The following is a 22,034-nucleotide window of genomic DNA, read 5'->3' as shown; positions in this document are numbered from 1 at the left end:
ACAGAAGAGCAGCTGGCTTTTATGGTGTGGGGGGGTATTTTTGTTTGTTTTGTTTTTTACAGTTTTTACTCTTACTGTCTTTTTTTGAGACAGGAGTCACTATGTAGCTTGAATTATCCATAAACATCAGCTCCTCTGGACTCCACCTACAAAGCATTAGGACTGCAGGTATATTCTACCATGAATGACATTTTCTTAACTGGAGGGGGAACCATCACATTTTTGGTGGTACTAAATTACATAAGCACAAAGACTGTGTTTAGCTTTCATCTTTGGGAATGGTTCACTGTAGTCTTTTGGTTGACAACCATTTTATGATATTAATAGATACCCTCTAAATGTCTGGTGTGCATTTCCTTCATGACTGGTGACAATGTACTCTTCAGTTAACTGATGGCCACTTGTATCTTGTGTGCTTGTATACGTTTTGGTGTATTTGTGCTTTTGTGGTACTGTGGGAGTGTGGGGCATATAGATGGGTGGGGACATGTGGAGGCCAAAGGCCAATGTTGCACATCTTCTACAGTCACTCTTCACCATATTTTTTGACACAGGATCTCCCACTGAACACAAAGCTAACTTATTCAACTGGGGTAGCTAGTGACCAAGCCCAGGGATTATTCTATCTTTACCTCTTCAGTATTTTGTATTACAGTACCACTGTGCTCATGTTATGTGGATTCAGGGTCCTAAACTTAGATCCATATCCTTGAGTTGTAAGCACTTTCCCCTTTGAGCCATCTCCTAAACCACTGGATCTCTTCTCTGGAGAAACATTTATTTATTTTATCACACTGTGATTGAATAACAAATGAAGTCATTTAGTTTATATGTATGTCCTGAGGTTTGCTTGGGAGTTTATGGGGTAATCTATTCTAAAGTGCTTTAGGCTGCTGAGAAGTATATGTATTCCATATCTGTTGGATGGTGCATTCTGAATTTACCTGTTATGTTCATTTGATTTCAGTTGGAAGACTTTCCAGGAGATAACGGGGTCATGGAGGTCACCCACTGTAATCGTATCAGGATCCACAGCCTCTGAAGCAGCACTACAAGCTGCATTACCAATGTTCTACACATGAACCAGTGAGAGATATCTCTCATTCAGAGTAACATACATTTGTATCCACACTCATGTCTACATATATCTATCTTCATAATACATCTCAAAACTGTACAAGTCTTATGCATTTATTGAAAAGAATATAAAGTTGATCCAAAAACTTAAAGTAAATATTCCAAGGGTTCTATCCACACTCTTCTGTGATTGTAACCTATTTTGCATGCTGTAGAAACAGCCATGTTTGTTGCATTATTACTGAGAATATCCAAGAAGCAGAATCAGCATTGCTGTCCATCATCATATGAATAGCCAGTAAAACGTGGACTATATGCATAGTGTAACTTTATTCATCTTTAAACTACAGCAAAGTTAAGTCATTTGCAAAAAAAAATGGATGAAAGGAGAGCATCATGTTCAGTGAAACAACTGGTACTCAGAATAAAAAGGCATCATGTTTTCTTTCATATGAAGATCCTAAAACTCATGTAACCTTTATAATGACATAAAGGAAAAGGGGGTAATTTTGTGGAAGAAGTTTTACAAATGGAATGGTCATGGAATCATGTGAATTAAATGAGATAGAAAAGGAAGAAGACAAATATTACATATAGCATATGTAATTTATATAAATGGTAAAGTTCAACTAAAGAGTTAATTGTAGACCTACAACTAAGTTGCATGCTCTTCTTGTGCAATCTAAATTTTCTCTAGTATGGACAAGGAAGGGTTTTCTTCATGTTCCCATGGATGATGGCTCCATCAGAGTATCACTGTATATTATAACCATGAAGACAATTAACAACACAGCAGTACTTGAATGGATGGTAAGTAAAGAATTTAAATTGTTAAAATTAATATGTGGTAATCATGATGTGTAACTCATCTCAAGTTCTAATTTGTCACTTCTCTCACCAAATGAATGACTCCACATTTATAGAATTATATCTGCATTCCACAATATGATGAATATCCTCATTTTACATTCACTTATAAAAACCAATTGGCAACATGTATTCTTGCATGCATCAAAACTATGTCATTTTTTGAACGTTTGATAATTTTACATGTAAAACATAGAGCTGATTTCTAGCTATTGTATAAGAACAAATAACAAGGAAAAGCTATTATATGTGAGGAAATTATTCATCATGAGATACTGATCCATTGCTAAAGAACCATGTGAATAATATTCTATAACGAAAATGTGAATATTACCTGCATTGATATGGAGAGACTAACCAGGCAATATTGGATTCATTATAATTTTAGAGTATATGATTTTGAGTGATTGTTTCTCAAGATAATAATAAACGCATGAAGATTTTGAAGATTCTGCCCATGGTACTTTATGAAGTAATGGACCTCATAGAAAATGTTCTTTACTGGTTTCATGTGACACTGTTCCAAATCAGAGACCACAGAATACATAATTTCCAATATTCCATATTTCTGTATGAGCCCAGACTGGAATGGATGCTTTATTTCCATTTAACTTTACATCTTTCTTTGGATTCCCTGGTGAAATCATCTTAGATGATTTCCAGTTATGCTCATGAAAACAGCTTGTTGACACATGATAGGGAAAAAAATGAGCTCTTCCCTGAGGTATTTATACCATAGACATGATGAAATCATGTTCACTAGGGCCAAAGGTAATCCCCACAACATGTTTTCCAACTAGTATTTTTCTCCTGGATGTGGACCTCAGCTGCACAGCCTGGGGACAATATGATGCATATTCCTCTAGAGGGGGCGGTACAAGCACAACGGACAAGAATTGAGGGATATCAGCGGCTTCTTCAGTCAGACACAGTAATAAAAAGAAACACATATTCACACAGAGGCACGTGATATGTATTTATCTGCATGACACTGTTCCACCTCTGTTCAGGCCCTTGACTTGGAAGGCATGCAATTGATGCTCGCTTTGATTTTTGTCCTCTTACTCCTGAAACTTTCTCTCATCCTGTGCAGTTTAAAGGATAACTGCTTTTGGGGAAAAAAACACTTTAGAGTTTATTATAAAGATAAACAAAATGAATGTATCTTCCTACTTCATGTGAAAAAATTGGAGGAACGTGATTCTCCATTGACTCTGGATTCACAGTAAGTGCTTTTCCACGTCATTATCACTGCTTGACTATTACCATGGACAATGCTGAATGTGTTTTCATACCTCATGTGAAACAACTGGGGGAGGCTGATTTGCTCTTCACTTCTGATTTACAGTAAGTGCATTTCCATGTCCTCACCACTGCTTCGTTGCTATGAGAAACAATACCTAAGAGGTTGTGGGAGGTTGAAAAGCCTGCTGGAGCTTTTCTTTCATGACTTGACAAGGTCCCCTTATATCCACTTTACTATCAAGGGAATATTTTGTCTTAGTGGGCTAGGTTTTGACTTATTTTTCTGTGATTTTCTTTTGAGCAATCTGCCTTGATATAGATGGTGCAATTTTCACTTCCACTGCAGGCCTATATTGCTGTACTGCTGCAGTCAGTGTAAAGTGCCCCTGAGACCTTTTGTGGTGGCTTCCTGTCTCACCTACATTGAGTGTGAGGCTAGTTGCCTCTTTGGTGCCCTGTGGGCTCAGCTCAGCTGGATGTTGTATGTATGAGGTGTGGCTCTGACCACATGGTGAGACAAGATCTTCAGTGATCTCCTCTGCTGGCCAATTGGGGTAGAGAAGTCTGTGGAGAACGTCTGAAGTTGTTCTCAAGCTGCTCAGCTGGATCCTGTTGTCCTTCCTTTCTGGCGTTTTGATTTTGCAATACAGGTTTGAGTGGAAAAATCTCTTTACCACAGTATTGTTCATGCTGAGGAAGCTAGAGACAGCCCAGAAGATCCTCACGAAGGCTGCTGGCTAGAACGCAGTGCTGGCAGGCTGTGTGCTTGTCACATGTCCTAGCTCCCTTCTGCCTCCTTGCTGAGGTCTCAGTTTTGTTAATAATTTATTATTTACCTTTAGTTGTGGTTGAAAATATACTGTATACTATCTCACTACTCTCCACCCTCCTACATTTCTTTGGCACGGCTCCCATTCTGCCCTTTTATCCAGAAGTAGAGATATTTGAATCTTGAAATATTTCCGTGCCTTGATTTTCTGCACATTATCTGCTATATTCTTAGGTAAATGAGAAGCTATCTTTTCAGTGTAGGAGCTCAAGGTGCCAGATGTGCCTTCCATATCAATCAAAGAGTAAAGGAAGGAGTGACCCAAACTGCTTAATATGCCTGCCATACAAACGCTCTGCCTCAAATTAATAACAGTATCCCTTTTGTTCTAATGATTGCTTGTGAGTAAACAAACAGGAGTAGTGGAAGTACGCTAGGGTTTTGGTTAGGAGAAGTGGGAGCAGTGTATGGCAAATAGTGTCAGGGCCAGTATTAACCTTGAAAAGATGGAGGTGGTGCAAATATCTGGTAGAGGGAAGTTGGGGTACTGTTAGTTTCCACAGATAGTGGAGTCTGTTGAGGAGGATATTCTAGTTACGGAGAATAGAAATGAGGGATAAGGAGGTGATGTGGAAAAGGGGTTGGAAAGAGGAAAATTTTAAAAGTCACTCATAATAATGTTAGTAATAATAATTTATGAGAGAGAATCCAACAGTAGGCTGGACGGAGAAAATTCCAGAACAAACCTAAAATCCAGCTGAGCAACATGCAAACCCAAACAAAGCTAGCATGTAATGCTTATGCTTCAGGGAGGGCTAAAGCAAACAATCAAACCAACAAAACCAAAGGCCCTAAACTGGGCTTGCGTGGTGGTGGGCTGGGAGGTGGGTGTGGTAGATCAAGACTTCAATCCTGGCAAATGGGAGGAGAGACTTCTAGGCTGAATAGTTCCAGGCCAACCTGCCGAAAGTGAGTCTCTGCATCCAAGAAAGAAAGGTCCAAAAAGCTGCTACAAATTTTGGAATATGCTCCTCCAGACACAAAATGCCTGGATATTCATGACCTCACAGTGCCTGGCACTACCTACACAAGACCGTCATAATAGGAGGAAAAAGATCATGACATCAAAATAAACAAGAAACTGATTGAGAGGGGGAGGGGATATAATGGAGAGTGAAGTTTCAAATGGGAAAGTGGGGGGAGGGAGGGAATTACCATGGGATATTGTCTACAATTATGGAAGTTGTCAATAAAAAAAATTTAATCATAAAAGTTAACCCCAGCTGGGCGTGGTGGCACACGCCTTTAATCCCAGCACTCGGGAGGCAGAGGTAGGAGGATCGCTGAGCCCACCCTGAGACTACAGAATGAATTTCAGGTCAGCCTGAGCCAGAGTGAGACCCTACCTTGAAAAACAAAACAAAACAAAAAAAAAAGTTAACCCCAACACATAACTAACAAAGAATGGCAAAGCAGACTAAACATACATTAGATATAACACACCAGTATTTTTGTCTTAGCGGGCTAGGTTTCAAATTCTTTTCCTCCCAAGGACTCTATTCTTTACCTGCCTATGTGGCATGGAAGATGAATTTAGCACCTCCAATGCAAGCCTGTTTTCCGCCTTTGGGGTACATATTACCCTAGTGTAAAACAGTCCAGTTTCATTGTTGGATGACTTTCTATGTCACCTACATTAAGTATGAAGCTGGTTACCTCTTTGGTGCATTGTGAGTAGGTTCAGCTGGTTACATCAGTCAGTTCTTCAGATCCACAGTGCCGGGTGCTCTGTGGGGGAGGGGAGGCTGGAATCCCTTGGTGTCCTGGGATCTCCATCAGTGTTTCTGGTGCAGGTACGCAGAGGAGAGGAGGTTGTATAAAGCTCTGTGATGTTATTCTACAGCTGTTCACCTGGTCCTGGTAGTCTTCTGCAGGAATTTTTGTTGTTGTTACTTTTTAAGTATGGTGTGACTCGAAAATCCCTTCTTCGGAGCTCTGCTCTTGCTAGTTCAGGCAGGGACCTGTGCATACAAGCACTTACCAGGGGACACTAGCTGGATAAATGAAACTTGAAACCTTGAAGCCTGAAACTTGCTGACTGCGTGGTTTCTTCAGGCTTGTTGCTGCCTCTTGCTTCTCTGAGGATCTCACCAGGGATAATAATCATCCTGTATATTTCTTGAGAATGACAGCTCCAACATGAAAAGCCCAAAAGATTCATCATCTGCCAATGGTCTGCTGTCTTCTGCATAGATGGAACACAGTCTTTTCAGTAGATCACATAGCTTCCCGTATTTTCAAAACTCACAGTAATGGAGCATCACCTTCATGAATGTTAAAAGCATTCATTCATACCCAGTGACCTTATGCTTTCACACTCTCAAATCAGGGGCAATACATTCAGAAAATGAATTTAGAAATTAAACATAAGTTAATAAATTTCATCCTATTGGATTTAAAGATTATCATGTTTAGAGAATCATTGCTAATGTCCACTATATTCTCATTTCAGTTTGCCACCTGAAAAATATGAATTTGGCTTGGCATTGGACTATGCAATTGATGAGATCAACAGGAACCCCAGTCTTTTACCTAACATGTCTGTAGTATCTTATTTATTTTCTGAAATGTGTGATTTAAAACAATATTACAGAAGATTATCTTTAGGCACAAAAGATCTTTTTCTTTGGTATCCTAACTATGAGTGTAGCCGTTTGTTATGTGAAGTAGCAGTTTCAGGTGAAATGTGGGCAACATTTGTAAGATCAGCCCCCACCTTTCAAATGGCCTATTATCCACAGGTGAGGTTGTTTGGAATGGGAAAGTGACAATGTTTTCTGTGTTGGCCTTCTTTTGAGCCTAAGAAAAGAGAAAGAAGGAGAAGGGGTTTAAGCATGAGCTTTCATGTATGTCTTAAAAGGTTAATTACTAGATACAACAATTGAAACAATTCACATGTTAAATTGAGTTTCATGTCACTCCTATCCATACACTGTTTCATTTGTTTTGTGTCCTGTAGCTCATCTATGGACCATTTCAACCCATACTAAGTGACCACGAAAAGTTTCCCTATCTACATCAGATGGCCATGAAGGATACTTTTCTGACCCTCGCGTTGATCTCTCTGATGATTCATTTCAGCTGGAAATGGGTGGGACTGGTCATCTCAGATGATGAACCAGGCCTGCAATTTCTGTCAGACTTGAGAGAAGAAATGCAAACAAATGGAATCTGCTGTGCTTTTGTGCATGTAGTTCCTGTAACCAATCAGTTGTACTTGGCAAGAACTGGAATGTATTATAAGCAAATAATGACATCCTCAGCAAATGTTATTATCACTTTTGGTGACATGAGTTCCATTCTAGGAGAAACCAGTAGAACATGGCAGTATTTGGGCACAGGGAAAATCTGGGTCACCACCACACAGTGGGATGCTATCTCAAGCAAGACAGCTTTAAACCTTGACCTGTTCCACGGGACTTTCACTCTTTCTCAGCACCATACTGATGTTTATGGTTTTCAAAAATTTATCCAAACACTGAAATCATCCAAGTACTTAAAAGATATTTCTTTGGAAAACTTGGGATGGTTCTAATTTAATTGTTCAGTGTCAGAGTCTATATGGAAAACCCTACATAACTTTTCAACCAACATATCACTGGAATTGTTCATACAGCACACTTTTGATGTGGCCATGAGTGAGGAGAGTTACCATATATACAATGCTGCATATGTGGTGGCCTACTCCCTCCATGAGCTGCTGCTTCAACAAGTAGATATCCAACATATGATCAGTGACATCAGACCTCAGAGTGATTGTGGGAAGGTAAAATGTCCTTTATGATTGATATGTAATGTAATCACTATGATTATTTGTAGCTTATCCCATCAGGTCCTTAGAGGTCCTGAATCAATGGGCCCTGGGGAGGGCATGAAGACTAACCTTAATTTTCTCCTCTCTTCTCTCCCTCTCTCCTCTCCTTCTCTCTTATATCACCTGTCTTTTTATTCCTTCTTTTTCCTTGGTGCTGGCCTGTACTCCCAGTGCCAGGATGTGGTTAACATCCACAATGAGCTGTTGATCAGAGAGACTTACAAGGTTTCCCAAAAGAAGACAGAGTCCTGTCACAGCACTTGATTACCCACCAAAGGTTAATGGTAAGACTCTACTAACAAAGACACCATATGCTGTTGGTATGGAACATGAAGAGACCTGGTGGTAATCTGGAAGAGAGCCAGTCACCAGACAGTTAGCTTGTCTAGTACCAGAATGTACTACATGAGCTACTGGGGGGAAAAAATCCAACAGCTGTCCAAGCAGCTAGAGGTCTAAGCAACTTATCAGCAAACAAGCAACCTGACGTGGTGGTCACCCAAGTGCAATAGTGGTACACAGCCATGGTGGGTAACCAGCTGCTCTTGGATTGGCTAACAGATCCACTCAGTGGAAGAGAACCCATAGCTGGAACTGGGAAACAAGTCAGTATCATATCCAAATAACAGGTTTGCTCTCCAATATCAAGTTCCCACCATTCTTAGGCTACAAGAGGGCCTACACCTATTAAATTCTCTCTAAACTAATAAAGGTTGTCCTATTTATCTGGTGCTGACTTCACTCTCTGTTGGAGAATCTGCTTCTCTTTTTCGGTGGATGCAGACCCTGAGGAGAGAATCAGCCCATTGCAGCTCACCACGGCCCCAATTGAAACCATAGAATAACAGGGGAAATAAGCAAGAGTGCTGCCTTCTTGGTGAACCTGGTACCAGCACAAGGGTGAAGAATATAGACATAGAGAACACTCAAGTCCTACCAAACCAGAGATCCAGAGACACAGAGGCTCTCAAGACCTCATCACTGAAGTAGACCTAAAATGAACCCAACATGGCTCAGGGAAATTCACAGAAGACAGGGTGGAAAGATTGTTCGAGCCACAAGTTGGGACATTATGCACAGAGACATGGTCTATTCCCCATAATTGATGGCTAACCCCACAATGCATGACCCACAAACCCCATGGGAATAACTGGCTTCCCTAATGAGGAGAGTGCCTTCAGAGGGTGGGGGACAGGGATGAGGGTAAGGATGGTACCAACATGTGCTATTTACACACTGAGTATGTACACGACTAACAACAAAAAAATTTAAATGCACAGGAATCCCAATTGTTACTACATAATGTTATACCTCAAAATATATAATATACAATTTAAAAAGGAAAAAAATCTGTATTCAGATTTATGTTATATTTGTTAAAATTGTATCTTTTAAAATTGCTTTTTGGCATATATATAAATATTTTGATCAGATATTTCCCACATTACCCTCCCTTATCACCCTCCATTCTACTCCTTATCATCTTTGACCAACTGATGTGCTTTGTGCACATGTCTGTGTTCCCAGGTGACCAAATCCAATCCATGAATGTAGAGTTACATGTTTTCCATTAGCTGACCCAAGACTTGTAAAGAATCAGCATTTACTGCTGTATTCTATATGCATATATGACTGATTTTATTTGAATGATGGTTAATTTGTCTTTTTTGGTATTATTGTAGTAATTCATTACTGATCCATTGAGTATGCTTCCCATTTACACTTATTTGAACAAAAATGTTGTAATGAAATAATTCTTGAAGCTGAATTCAATTTTCATAAGTTTGTGGCCAATTTGAAATAGTATAAAATATTTGAGTTAAATGTTAAGCAAAATAACTATGGAAATAAAACATGGTACACTATTTTCATTTAAATGTATATTGATAATATTTTGAGTAAATAATTTTAAATTATTAAAAGTAACTAGCTATAAATTAATATCAAAATAAGTACTGCTAACTTAAAGTTAAATGATGGCTGGAGAGATCACTTAGCAGTTAAGGCACTTGTCTGCAAATCATAAGAATGCAGGTTTCATTCTTTAGTACCCAGGTAAGCCAGATGAAAAGGTGGCACATGTGTCTGGAGTTCATTTGCAGTGGCTGGAGGTGCTGATGTAGCCATTCTATCTCTCTGTCTCTTTCTCCTTCTCTCTGTCTGCCTCTTTCTTTTTCTATCTCTCCCTACTCTCTTAAATAAATAACTAAAATGTTCTAAAAGTTAAATGATAGTGTTACTTACCTATAAGTAATGTGATATATTTGTATATATTTTTTATATAAATGTCATGAATTCCAATGTAGTTGATTCTCTTTATTTAATAATTCAATGAAGTTTTTAATTGTTAAAAAATAAGGTTTTCTACATTTTTTACATTTTTGTATTTAGATGTGGCTTTCTCAAAAAAATAGTGTATTTAAATGCAATAGTATGAAATGTATATCAATGGTGAATGTGACAGAAGACATTAACATAACCACTTGTCTTCAACAATTCTAATATTCACTATTGAGTCCCATGACACTCAATGGTAAATTCAGAGAACTTCCCATGCTTTAAGAAAAATATGTTCTATATTGTAGGAAAAAATATAAATATCAACATGATGTCTACTATGTTTAAGTTTTTGAAAGTAAATCAAAACAAAATAAAGTATTCATGCCCTCGCTTTCTTTTTTTAATATTATTATTTATTTATTTGAGAGTGACAGACAGAGAGAAAGAGGCAGATAGAGAGAGAGAGAGAATGGGCACACCAGGGCCTCCAGCCACTGCAAATGAACTCCAGATGCGTGCGCCCCCTTGTGCATCTGGCTAATGTGGTTCCTGGGGAATCAAGCCTCAAACTGGGGTCCTTAGGCTTCACAGGCAAGCGCTTAACCACTAAGCCATCTCTCCAGCCCATCCTCAGTTTCTTAATGATGCTTTGAATGTAATCAAATTTTTATTAAATTATTCAAATTATTTATTAAATGTATAATAATAGTTGTTTTACACAAATAAATCTTTGAGAGTGAGAGATTAGAGAATTTGTGAGGCAGTCCTCACTTCTCATTTGTTGTCTTAGTGTGACCATTCTTAATTATAAAATAATCCATTCTTTCAGCTGAACCATCTTCTAAAGAACATGCAATTTACCAACCCTGTTGGAGACCTAGTGAATATGAATCAGAAAGGGAAATTAGACCCAGAGTATGACATTTTCAACTTAAGGGATTTTCAAGAAAGTTTGCAGGTAAAAATGAAAATAGGACAGTTTTCTCCATATCTTCCACAAGAACAACAACTACAATTATTGGAAGTCATGGTAGAGTGGACCACAGGGAGTAGACAGGTGAGTCAGATGTAATAGTAAATTTTACGCAGAACATAAATAAGACAAACCTTATAAGGTACTGGGTATAAATGCCGAAGTTTTGTAGGTACAACACACTGTCTATAATTTGTAGACTCACTTTACACTTTTTAGATTGTCTTTCTTATTTTTTAATAGAAGAGAAGCAGACATATGCTTCACATTATTCCTGCATATTCCTACATGTGATATGCATTGAACAATTGGTATGTGTCCCTGCTACTCAGCTGCAGGAATATGGAAAATAGATTTACTAATGGCATAATATGCTTCGGCGTTGTTGCTATGAAAGGAGTAGTTAAAATTGGTATGTACTACTGATCATTTGATTTTCCTCAGATTCCTCCCTCGGTGTGTAGTGTAACTTACATCCCTGGATTCAGGAAATCCCGGCAGGAGGGGAAGGCTCCCTGCTGTTTTGATTGCATTCCTTGCCCAGAGAATGAGATTTCCAATGACACAGGTAAGTTTAGACATCAGGAGAAATTCTATAGAATGTTTATATCCTCTCTCACACTAACTGGGACCTTGGAAGTACCTAGAAACTTTTGAAGAGATAAAAATGTATTTCTTTATTTAATAATGACATTTACATGATCAGTAACATTTCAAATACAAATGACACTCACTCCCTTCTAAATACCATCATATATACTATTTTCCCCCATTAAGCTCATTTGAGGACAAAATGTTAATATAAGTTTTATCCCCCTTGTTATACTTCATACATGGGATCACCTGTACATACAGGTGATCTTTGTTGAACCAACAAATGTTTCCATCAAAAAACATGAATCTTGGGCTGGAGAGATGGCTTAGCGGTTAAGCGCTTGCCTGTGAAGCCTAAGGACCCCGGTTCGAGGCTCGGTTCCCCAGGTCCCACGTTAGCCAGATGCACAAGCGGGCACACGCTTCTGGAGTTCGTTTGCAGTGGCTGGAAGCCCTGGCGCGCCCATTCTCTCTCTATCCCTCTATCTGTCTTTCTCTCTATGTCTGTCGCTCTCAAATAAATAAATAAAAAATGAACAAAAAACAAAACATGAATCTAGCCTTGTGTGCTGGTTCAAGACTTTAATCACAACACTCAGGAGCATGAGGTAGGAGGATCTGTGAGTTCAAAGTCAACCTAAGGCTAGGCTAGAATGAGACCAGATCTACACACACACACACACACACACATACACACACAATATTGTATATATATGTGTGTGTGTGTGTGTATATACATATAATACATATATATACATATGTGTAAAATAAAGCATGAATCTTCTAAACCCTTTTTTCCCAGTACCCAGCAAAATTGCTGAGAAAAAAATCAGATACTCAGAGAATATTTTGTTTTCTTAAGAAATATATGATTAGAGCCAGGTGTAGTAGGTCATACCTTTAATCCCTATACTCCCAAAGAGAAGATAGGAAAATCTCCATGAATTTGAAGCCAGTGGAATTACAGAGAGAATTCTATGCCATCTTGCACTGTATTGTGACCTTGCCTCAAAAATATCTCTAAAAAATAAATAAGTAAAAGAGAGTGAATGAATGGAGGGAGGGAGGAAGGTGTGTTTGATGAAGTCAATCATGCTATGGTACAACATGCACTAGTTGTATACATTGGATTTTGTATTTTTTTATTGAAGTTGACAAGTGAATAGAAAAATACTATATGGAAATGTGCATTCTGAGTATTTCTATAAGCGTACATTAAATGAATCCCATAGACCTATGAGATGATATGATATTGATGGAAAATATTTGAGATATTCTGAGAATTACTTTGGAAATTGGTTGTTTAAGAATTGATGAATATATTGTACAAATATACTGCATATTTCTCATATTCTCATTGAGTTATGCTCTTAGTCTCCCTTTACCCCACCTCCTTTCCCAAGAGGTTCTTCCTCATTGCAGATATTGGTATTTAATGTGGGTTGATGACTGCACCAGTCAGTGTCTGTGGGTGGGCACAATGTGTCACAATATACCTTTCCATTCTATGGCTCTAACTTCCTTCCCATCCCCTCTTCTGTTATGAACCCTAGTCCTAGAGAGTACGTTATGTCTCCTTTACTGTTGCACTCCCAGAAGCCTCCGATATTTCCTTTGGGAAATTCTGAGTCCACCACCTCCCTGGGAAGTCTCTTAGTCTAGCAGTGGGAGAAGCCCTCATATTTAATTCCAAGCTTCCTCCACAATGTTTCCTGGGCCCTGGAAGATGTGGTAGAGATGACTTGACTACTGCTAGTCAGTTGACTTTCTTGCTTGTCATACTAATGGATTCGGGGTCTGATAGGTACTTGCTGCTAACTGTCAAAAGCAGATTCTTTAACCAACAATGAGTGACCAGTATCCAACTGGATAAGCATAGACAATTAGAAGACTTCTGGACACACATACCTTTATAGCAAAACAAACAAACAAACAAACAAAAACCTGTGGAAACTTCCTTCTGGGGTCTATAATTTCCAAGTCACAGGCATTCTATTAGATACTAAGTACCAGGTTTAATTCCTCCCACCCTCCTAAGCAGGCCTCATATCCAATCAGAGAGAAATTCATTCTGCCATATCCTCTATACCACTAATGTACCAGTGTGTACATCTTGTGTTGGAGGTTGATTGTGTAGTTTGCACGAGCCACTGCTTCTTCATACTATTGGTGGTCATTCTCCTCCAGCAGCCGTTCATATAACAATATGCAGCAATATGAGAGTCACCCAGCAGAGACAAGGCTGCCATCTCATTTCCAGCAAGATATCTCCACGTCCTTGACCACAGCCTGTGGTCTCATCAGAAGCAGTGTGTTACAATTTAGATCTGGTGTGTACTGTACCCTAGTACATTGACCTGTGACTATCCCCTCCTCTAATCCATCCAAGCTTCTCTCCAAGATTCATACTAGCTCTCCTACAACACTAATAATGCTTACTGCAATTTACAAACAAATATAAGTAGTCTATTTTAGGATCTCCATGGAGATAACAATGGTCATTTTTCTTTCAGAGCCTATGTACCTTGCTTAGTACACTTTTGTACACATCCATTCATTTTTCCTGGAAATTCCATGATTTCATTTCTCCTTAAAGCCAAGTAGAATTCAATTGGTTGTATGTGGCATCTTCATTATCTACTCATCAATTGATGGGCATCTGGCATAATTTCATATCCTAGCTCCTGTGAATAGAGCAGTACCAAACATGGACGACAAATATCTCTACTGTAAAGAGGAGTGTCTTCAGGTATATGCCCACAAGTGGAATAGCCAGGTCAAATGGTAGATCTACTTTTAGATTTTTTTTTTTAGGTCATGTCTCACTGTAGCCTAGGCTGCCCTGGAATTCTCTATGTCATTTCAGGTTAGCCTCCAACTCTCAGTGATCCTCCTACCTAACTCTCCAAGTGCTGCAATTAAAGTTAGGTCCCACCAAACACAGCACAGAAAGAGGATAAAGAGAGGATGGGTACACCAGGGCTTCTAGCTGCTGCCAATGACTCCAGATGCATGTGTCACTTTGTGCATTTGGCTTTTTGTGGTGTTGTAGTTTGAGTGGATGATGGCCATAATATTCAGGATTTTATTAAAGTTTGTAATTTAGATCTGCAGCCACCTGGTGTGCAGGAGTCACTAGGCGGATCCTAGGTTATAGTCCTAAGGTATGGAGGTAGATTTGGAATTCAAAGATAAGCAAAGTTCCTGAGCTTTGCCTTGAATTCCTAAGTGTACTGTGTGGTGTGGCTTTTGGGTTTTGGCTTGTGGCTCTTCTCAGTCTGTGCTTGGACCTGTGAAACAGGCCAGCTTCTACTGCCATTATGGGACTTCCCCTGCATCCATAAGCTTCAAGTAAATAAATATCCCTTCCTCCATTACTGTACCTGGTCTGGAAATTCATCTCAGTAGCCTGAGGCTGTCTACTATATGTCGGTACTGAGGGATCAAAATCCACCTTAACCACCGAGCAGTCGCTCCAGTCCTCAAGTCTTTCTTTATTTTAATGAGAAAGCAACACACATCTAATTGTGATGTTTAATATTTTAAAATTGTACCTGATTCTGATATCATCCCTCTTATCCTTGATTTAGGCCTTTGTACATGGCAGGGAAACATCCCCAATCAGACATTAATGGATTTAGTAAGTTTACCTCTTCAGTTCCTACTTGCATCACTGAAAATTTCTTTGAAATAACAATTAGACTCGGCAGTGGCATACAGTAAATATTCATCTTCCCACGTTGAAAAGTCCAGATTCTCTAAGCACTCTCTCTTCAGAATCGGTATCTCCACTTGCTGGGAAATTTTATATGTACCAGTGAAAAGAACTATCTGCTTGAACAGTGAGATAGAAAATTATTCCTCAGAATCAACAAAATCTGCCTGTGAAGTCTATCCTGCCCCATGACTTTGGGACTTTTTTCTTTCTTTTCTTTTCTTTTCTCTTCCTTCTTTTCTTTCCCCCCCCCCCCCCCGGTCACGCGCTCTCTCTCTCTCTCTCTCTCTCTTTTTCTGCAGTAGAGCAAAATATTTTAAAACCTAACCCAAATTACAGGGAAAAAAAACAGCGATGGCTAGAAAGGAAGTGAGTAGTAGACACTGAGAGGTCCCTCACCTGCCACATTCAATGTATGTGCTTCACTGAAAAACAGTAAGAACAAATTCATAAAATACAGCAGTTGTAATTACAAACACATTCACCTGAGGGTACTAGAAGTGATAAAGTAAAGGTGTGAGGTTAATGTCTCAAGGAGAATACAAAGTATTCTACAAAGTCCAGGTAAATGGCCTGGCAAATGCTAGAAACACTTGAAAAACCTGTGGCTCTTTCAGATTCACAGTGGTGATAAAACTCCACATCCTTGTGTGGGGAATATTCCACCTCGTATACCCAAGAGATAAAGATTCCAGTGCCCCCAAAACTACGAGATGTGATCTGGGCGCAGTTGGTCCTTTATTGACTGGTATGGGGGGGAAAAAAGAGAGAGAGAGCTGCAACATCCTCCATCCAATCCCACCCCTCCCCCTTTTGACCATAGGGGACTCAGTCACCTGCAGCAACCTTTAGTTTAGCAGGAGTTGGATGTGGTGAATGGAACTTGTCTACAGAGTGTGAGCTGCTCAGGACTGAGTGCACATACACTGTCTTATGGATTAATCTGTTGCACAAGAAGGCCATCAAGGAGGACAGACACAACTGGAAAAGTCATCCTTTCCCAGGAGTCTATGCTTCACCGACACTGGTAATAAATGCATGAACTAGCATAGAGAAGAGGCACCACTGGCAATGTAGGAGGACTGCACTCTGTGAAGTAAGCCAAGGGCTAGCCCAATCCATGTAAGTAAGGTCACTGCCTTTCTGCATTTGACAATTGCTGGTGTACTAAAGTTCCTATATTGAATCAATGATACTCAAAGAAGTACAGTGTGTAAAAATAGTGACATATGCAGCAGAATAACCAGCTGACCAGGGTAATAAATAGGAAAGAGACTCACAAACATCTCCCTGGATAAGGAAAAGAGTCTATATAGCAAAAGATTGAAGAACATGTCAGCAATAATGCTGCCCACTCTTGGAAATAGATGAGACTTCCTCCTCCTCCTCACCACAGATGTCAGATCAGCTATGTCCTGAAAACACACAACATTCAAAACTTTGCTAAGAACAAACAGGGGAGGGGAGTGCCCACAGAGCCCTGAAAATGAATGACGGAGAATCCAAGCCATGACCAAACATCTTCATGGAGCCTGTGATCTTGGGTGTTACTGACAGAAGCACAGGAATAAACACTCAGTAAAACAAGAGAAGGCTGAACCAGAATCTGCCACCATTCCAAGCACCACACTGGAAAATTCCACTAGTAGAGCATGGCTCACTCTCCTGTTTTCGCTCTATGCTCTGGGCTGGCCTCAGCCTCAGCCTCAGGACACTGCTTCTCTTCCACAGGGCTCATCTCCTGTGGAGCCATCCAGGCTAGCCTGCCCTCACATGTCTATAATTTTTTTCTTAATATTTTATTTATTTACTATTTGAGATCCGGGGGAGAGAGAATGGATATTCCATGGCATCCAGCCACTGTACATGAACTCCAGATGCATACGCCAAGTGCATCTGGGTGATGTGGTTTCTGGGGAATTGAACCTGGGTCCTTTGGCATTGCAGGCAAGTGCCTTAACCATCAAGCCATCTCTCCAGCCCTGTAATTTTCTTTTCTTGTGTCTCTGACTTGTTTTGGTATTGGTGTAATGCTGATATTATAAAAGGAGCAAAGAAGTATTTCTTCCTGTAAAATTTTAAGTAATAATTCTAGAAGCAGCAGTTTCGTTCCTTTATAAATGCTTAGTAGAGTTTGGTAGTGAAAACATGTGGGCTTAGACTTTCTTTTATTTGGAGGCTTTTAATTAGCATTTCAACTTCATTAGATGTTATTGCTCTCCTTAGATTATTTATATATTCTGAACTTAGTCTTGGGTGGTCATATATGGCAAATTTGTTCATTTCTTCAAGATTTTCTAATTGTGTGTAATGTCGCCATGAGAAATTTATCCTAAGGAATCTACTAATTTCACAGGTATCTGTTGGAACATCTTTTTAATTTCTACCACTTTTTAGTAGATTCTTGTTTGTTTTCCTTTTGACCAACCTAAGCAAGAGTTTATAAGCTTTATTACTTTCTTTTCTTAGAACCATCCCTTCATTCCATCAGGTCTTTAAATTGTTTTCATCATCTTAAATTCATTGATGTCTGGCCTGATCTTGATTCTTTTCTTCAGTGCAGAACACTCAGGGACGGGGTTCTTGTTTGTCCATGCCTTCATATGGATCACCTCATTATATTTTTGAGCTATCTCTACTTCTGTAATGTAGGCATTTAGAGGTGTCAACTTCCATCTTGGGACTGTATCATTATGTAGCACAAGTTTCTGGTTTTATGCTTTCATTTTCATTCAGTTCTAGGAATTTTTTCATTGTTGTATTTATTCATTGATTCATTAGTAATTCAATGCTGTGTTTTTCAATCATCAGGAGTTTGCGTATTTTCTGTGTCTTCTTATTTGCTAGTCTCTAACATCACTGCATTGTGGTGAGATACAAAACAAGATGTTATGTCCATCCTACTGAGTTTGTAAAGGCTTGCTTTATGTCATAATATATCACCTATTTTAAGAAGATTCCTTGATTTGTTGAGAAGAATATGTGTTCTGTCAAGTTTGAATGGAATATCAAGTGCAGGTGTTTGTAAAGTATGTATTAGCTATTGTGTTATTTAGCTATATTGTCTTTGCATTTTTGGTTTAGATGATCTACATAATCACTACAGTAGGGTAGCAAAGTACCCCATATTATTGGGCTGGGATTTATTTCAGATTTATTGACTAACATATTTTGCTTCAAAAATTTGATGCACCTCTGTTGCGTTCAACTATGATTATAATTGGAATATCATCTTGTGAAATTGCATCTTTGGTGAGTAATTGACTTATTCATCTACATTTTTATTGTTTTGGTTGAAAGTCTATTTTTTAAGACATAAGTATAGCCATATCTGCTTATTGGTATTTCCATTTGCTTAGAATATCTTTTTCCATCCTTTCACCCTAACATGGTGTCTGTTTTATTGTAAGATGGGTTTCTTGAAGACAGCAAATGGATGGATCCAGGTTCCTGATCCAGCTCATTAACCTCTGTCTTTTGACTAGGGAGTTTTGTACATTATGTTCAGACTTTAAATTAAAAAGTATGTCTTAATCTCCATCAAGTTGAAGACTTTGTTGAGTTTGGTATTTACTTCATCTTTGGCTTTCATGTCTGCTCTAGTTGTGATTATTCTTTTTCCCTCCTATAGACTTTTCACTATTTGTGTTCTCTTCAGTATGAATTATTGCATCCAGTGTTATCTGTAGAGCTGCCTCACTGCTCATATACTCATATAGCTGGCTTTTATAATTGAAAGATTTTCTTTCCTTCTCTATGATAATGGACTTCATATATATGTATACAGTCCCAGCAAACTTCATCTGGTGCTGGCAGTTCTCCTTGGCAGCATTCTCTTAGTCCTGGCATCTTTGTTAGGCCTTCACTGCAACCATTGGTTCATCCTCATGGTTACATCTGGCCTAAATACTGGTAAGCTAACAAGCCTGCTTCACATTGCCTGTGGCCAATTTTTAAAAACAAAGCCATGTTGCAAACTCTAAGACCCTTACTTTCCTACACTTGTTATACTTTGTACTACCAGGTGGGCTGCCAACTTGTTAATCCGGGGGGGGGGGAGGCAGGAAATAAAGCAGACTTTGGGGCTGGAGAGATGGCTTGGCAGTTAAGCGCTTGCCTGTGAAGCCTAAGGACCCCAGTTCGAAGCTCGGTTCAGCAGGTCCCATGTTAGCCAGATGCACAAGGGGGCGCACGCGTCTGGAGTTTGTTAGCAGAGGCTGGAAGCCCTGGCGCGCCCATTCTCTCTCTCCCTCTATGTGTCTTTCTCTCTGTGTCTGTCGCTATCAAATAAATAATTAATTAATTAATTTAAAAAAGCGGACTTTGAAGAAAAGGACATTCCTTCAGCATTCATACCCCTTCAAATGCTCTGCAATTTTCCTTTTCTTTCTCTTCTGTATCTTCTTTGGTTTTTCAAGGTAGTGCCTCCTTCTAGCCCAGGTTGACCTGGCATTCAGTATGTAATCTCAGGGTGGCCTCAAACACATAGAGATCTGCCTCCTGTGTGTTTGGATTAATGGAGTATACCACCTCTCCTAGCTGACTCTACACTACTGCTGTTGTCCCAATACAGGTCAGTTTGCCCAATCTCAATGGTTGTAAGCTCTCAAACAATTACAGCTTAACAGGCAATGGCTTTGGCCCAAAGATTTAATTTTTCCTGTGGCATATCCCTATGCCCAACCAGTCCATGTTTATGCTACAACACTTCACAACTTTACGGGACTTGGGCATAACATAAATCCTCTCACACAAACTGTGTCTAGCTCAATCCTGGAAAAGCTCTTTCTCCCCTTCATAAGCCAAACCTCACAGTCCACAGTTGTTTGCATTCAGGTCTTTCAGCACTTACCAGAACAGGCCTCAAGCTCTGCTTACAGCACTATAAGGCAGCTCTTAGACCAAGGTTTTAACTTCTGCCACATTCGTCCCCCCAGATCAGCCAAATGACCAAAGCCACACAGTCAGGTTTCCAGTAGCAAGGATCACAAACCTCAGTACCAATTGTACTATTAAAGTGAACTTCAGTTGCCAGGAAAACAAACACCCAAGAGTAGCTTATGGAAGGAAAGTATTTATTTTAGCTTAAAGGCTTGAGGGAAAGAACCATGATGGCAAAGGAAACAGGGCATGAGCAGAGAGAGGACATCAACTCTTGTCCAAATCAGGTGGACCACAGCAGCAGCAGAATGTGCCAAACACTGGCAAGAGGAAGCAGGCTATTGTAAGCCCATACCCAGTAATACACTGCTTCCAGAAGGCTACAATTGCAAACTTGCTACCAGCTAAGGACCTGACATACAGAACAAATAAGTTTATGGGGGATACATGAAGCAAACCCCCACACTAATCAACTAGCTAGATAAAAAGGAAAGCACATTTGTAAGTTTCTCTAGCACATCTGTTTAAGATGACCTGTGTATAGAAGACAAAGCTGACTTGATATTTTATCTCCTACAACAGATATGGAGCAGTGTTTGAGGTGTCCAGAAGATCAGTATGACAACACAGAACAGAACGCTGCCTCCAAAGAGCTATAACATTTCTTGCATTTGGAGAACCCCTGGGGATGGCTCTGGCCTGCATGGCCCTGTGTTTTTGTGCACTGACCTCTCTAGTTTTGGGGGTACTTGTGAAGCACCATGACACTCCCATTGTGAGGGCCAACAACCGTGCTCTCAGCTACATCCTGCTCATCTCCCTGATCTTTTGTTTCCTCTGCTCCCTGCTCTTCCTGGGTCGTCCAAACACAGCCACCTGCATCCTGCAGCAGACCACATTTGGAGTGGTTTTCTCTGTAGCAGTTTCCACCGTCTTAGCTAAAACGACCACTGTGGTTCTGGCCTTCAAGCTCACCACCCCAAGAAAAAGGATGAGGTGGTTGCTGGTATCAGGAGCACCGAACTTCATCATCCCCATCTGCATACTGATCCAACTCATCCTCTGTGGAGTCTAGCTGGGAACATCTCCTCCTTTTATTGAGACAGATTCACATTCTGAACATGGGCGCATCATCATTGTGTGCAACAAGGGCTCAGTCTCTGCCTTCTACTGTGTCCTGGGATTCCTTGGCTCCCTTGCCCTGGGGAGCTTCACTATAGCTTTCTTTGCCAGAAAGCTGCCCGACAAGTACAATGAAGCAAAGTTCCTAACCTTCAGCATGCTCGTGTTTTGCAGTGTGTGGGTCACGTTCCTGCCAGTGTACCACAGCACAAAGGGGAAGGTCATGGTGGCTGTGGAGGTCTTCTCCATCCTGGCCTCCAGTGCAGGGCTGCTAGGGTGCATCTTTGTCCCTAAATGCTATGTCATTTTGTTAAGGCCAGAGAGGATTTCTCTTCCAAAATACAGGGATAAAATGCTTGCTTGAAACTTTAGTCTTTTAAAATACTAATGTATATGTATGTGTCTATATTAAAATATGCTTTTTATTACAAGTTTTTATACATCTTTATAACCATTGTTTATCAGCCACATATGTATTAACATGAATATATATATATATATATATATATATATATATATATATATATACACACACACACACACACACACACACACACACACACATATGTTGAAAACACTGACAATTGTAGACAAAAAAACTGGAAGTAATAAGTTACTATGAGACATTTGATTCACA

The 22,034-nt window shown here is 39.6% G+C and overlaps 1 protein-coding gene and 1 pseudogene across 1 annotated transcript; one reads left to right on the top strand and one right to left on the bottom strand.

Annotated features, from left to right (window-relative positions):
• Positions 1-3,211: 3,211 nt before the first annotated feature.
• On the top strand, positions 3,212-21,761 carry LOC101610794 (vomeronasal type-2 receptor 116-like). Its single transcript, XM_045130562.1, is given in 7 exon segments — positions 3,212-3,291; positions 6,471-6,564; positions 6,978-7,784; positions 10,942-11,169; positions 11,530-11,653; positions 20,858-20,911; positions 20,914-21,761. Coding segments are annotated over 7 exon segments (2,235 nt in total).
• LOC105944993 lies at positions 16,223-18,986 on the bottom strand (annotated as a pseudogene).
• Positions 21,762-22,034: the final 273 nt, after the last annotated feature.

This window comes from Jaculus jaculus, chromosome 12, assembly GCF_020740685.1.
Source record: "Jaculus jaculus isolate mJacJac1 chromosome 12, mJacJac1.mat.Y.cur, whole genome shotgun sequence".
Taxonomy (NCBI): domain Eukaryota; kingdom Metazoa; phylum Chordata; class Mammalia; order Rodentia; family Dipodidae; genus Jaculus; species Jaculus jaculus.
Note: the sequence above shows the minus strand (reverse complement) of the source record. Positions and strands in the feature narration are given on the sequence as shown.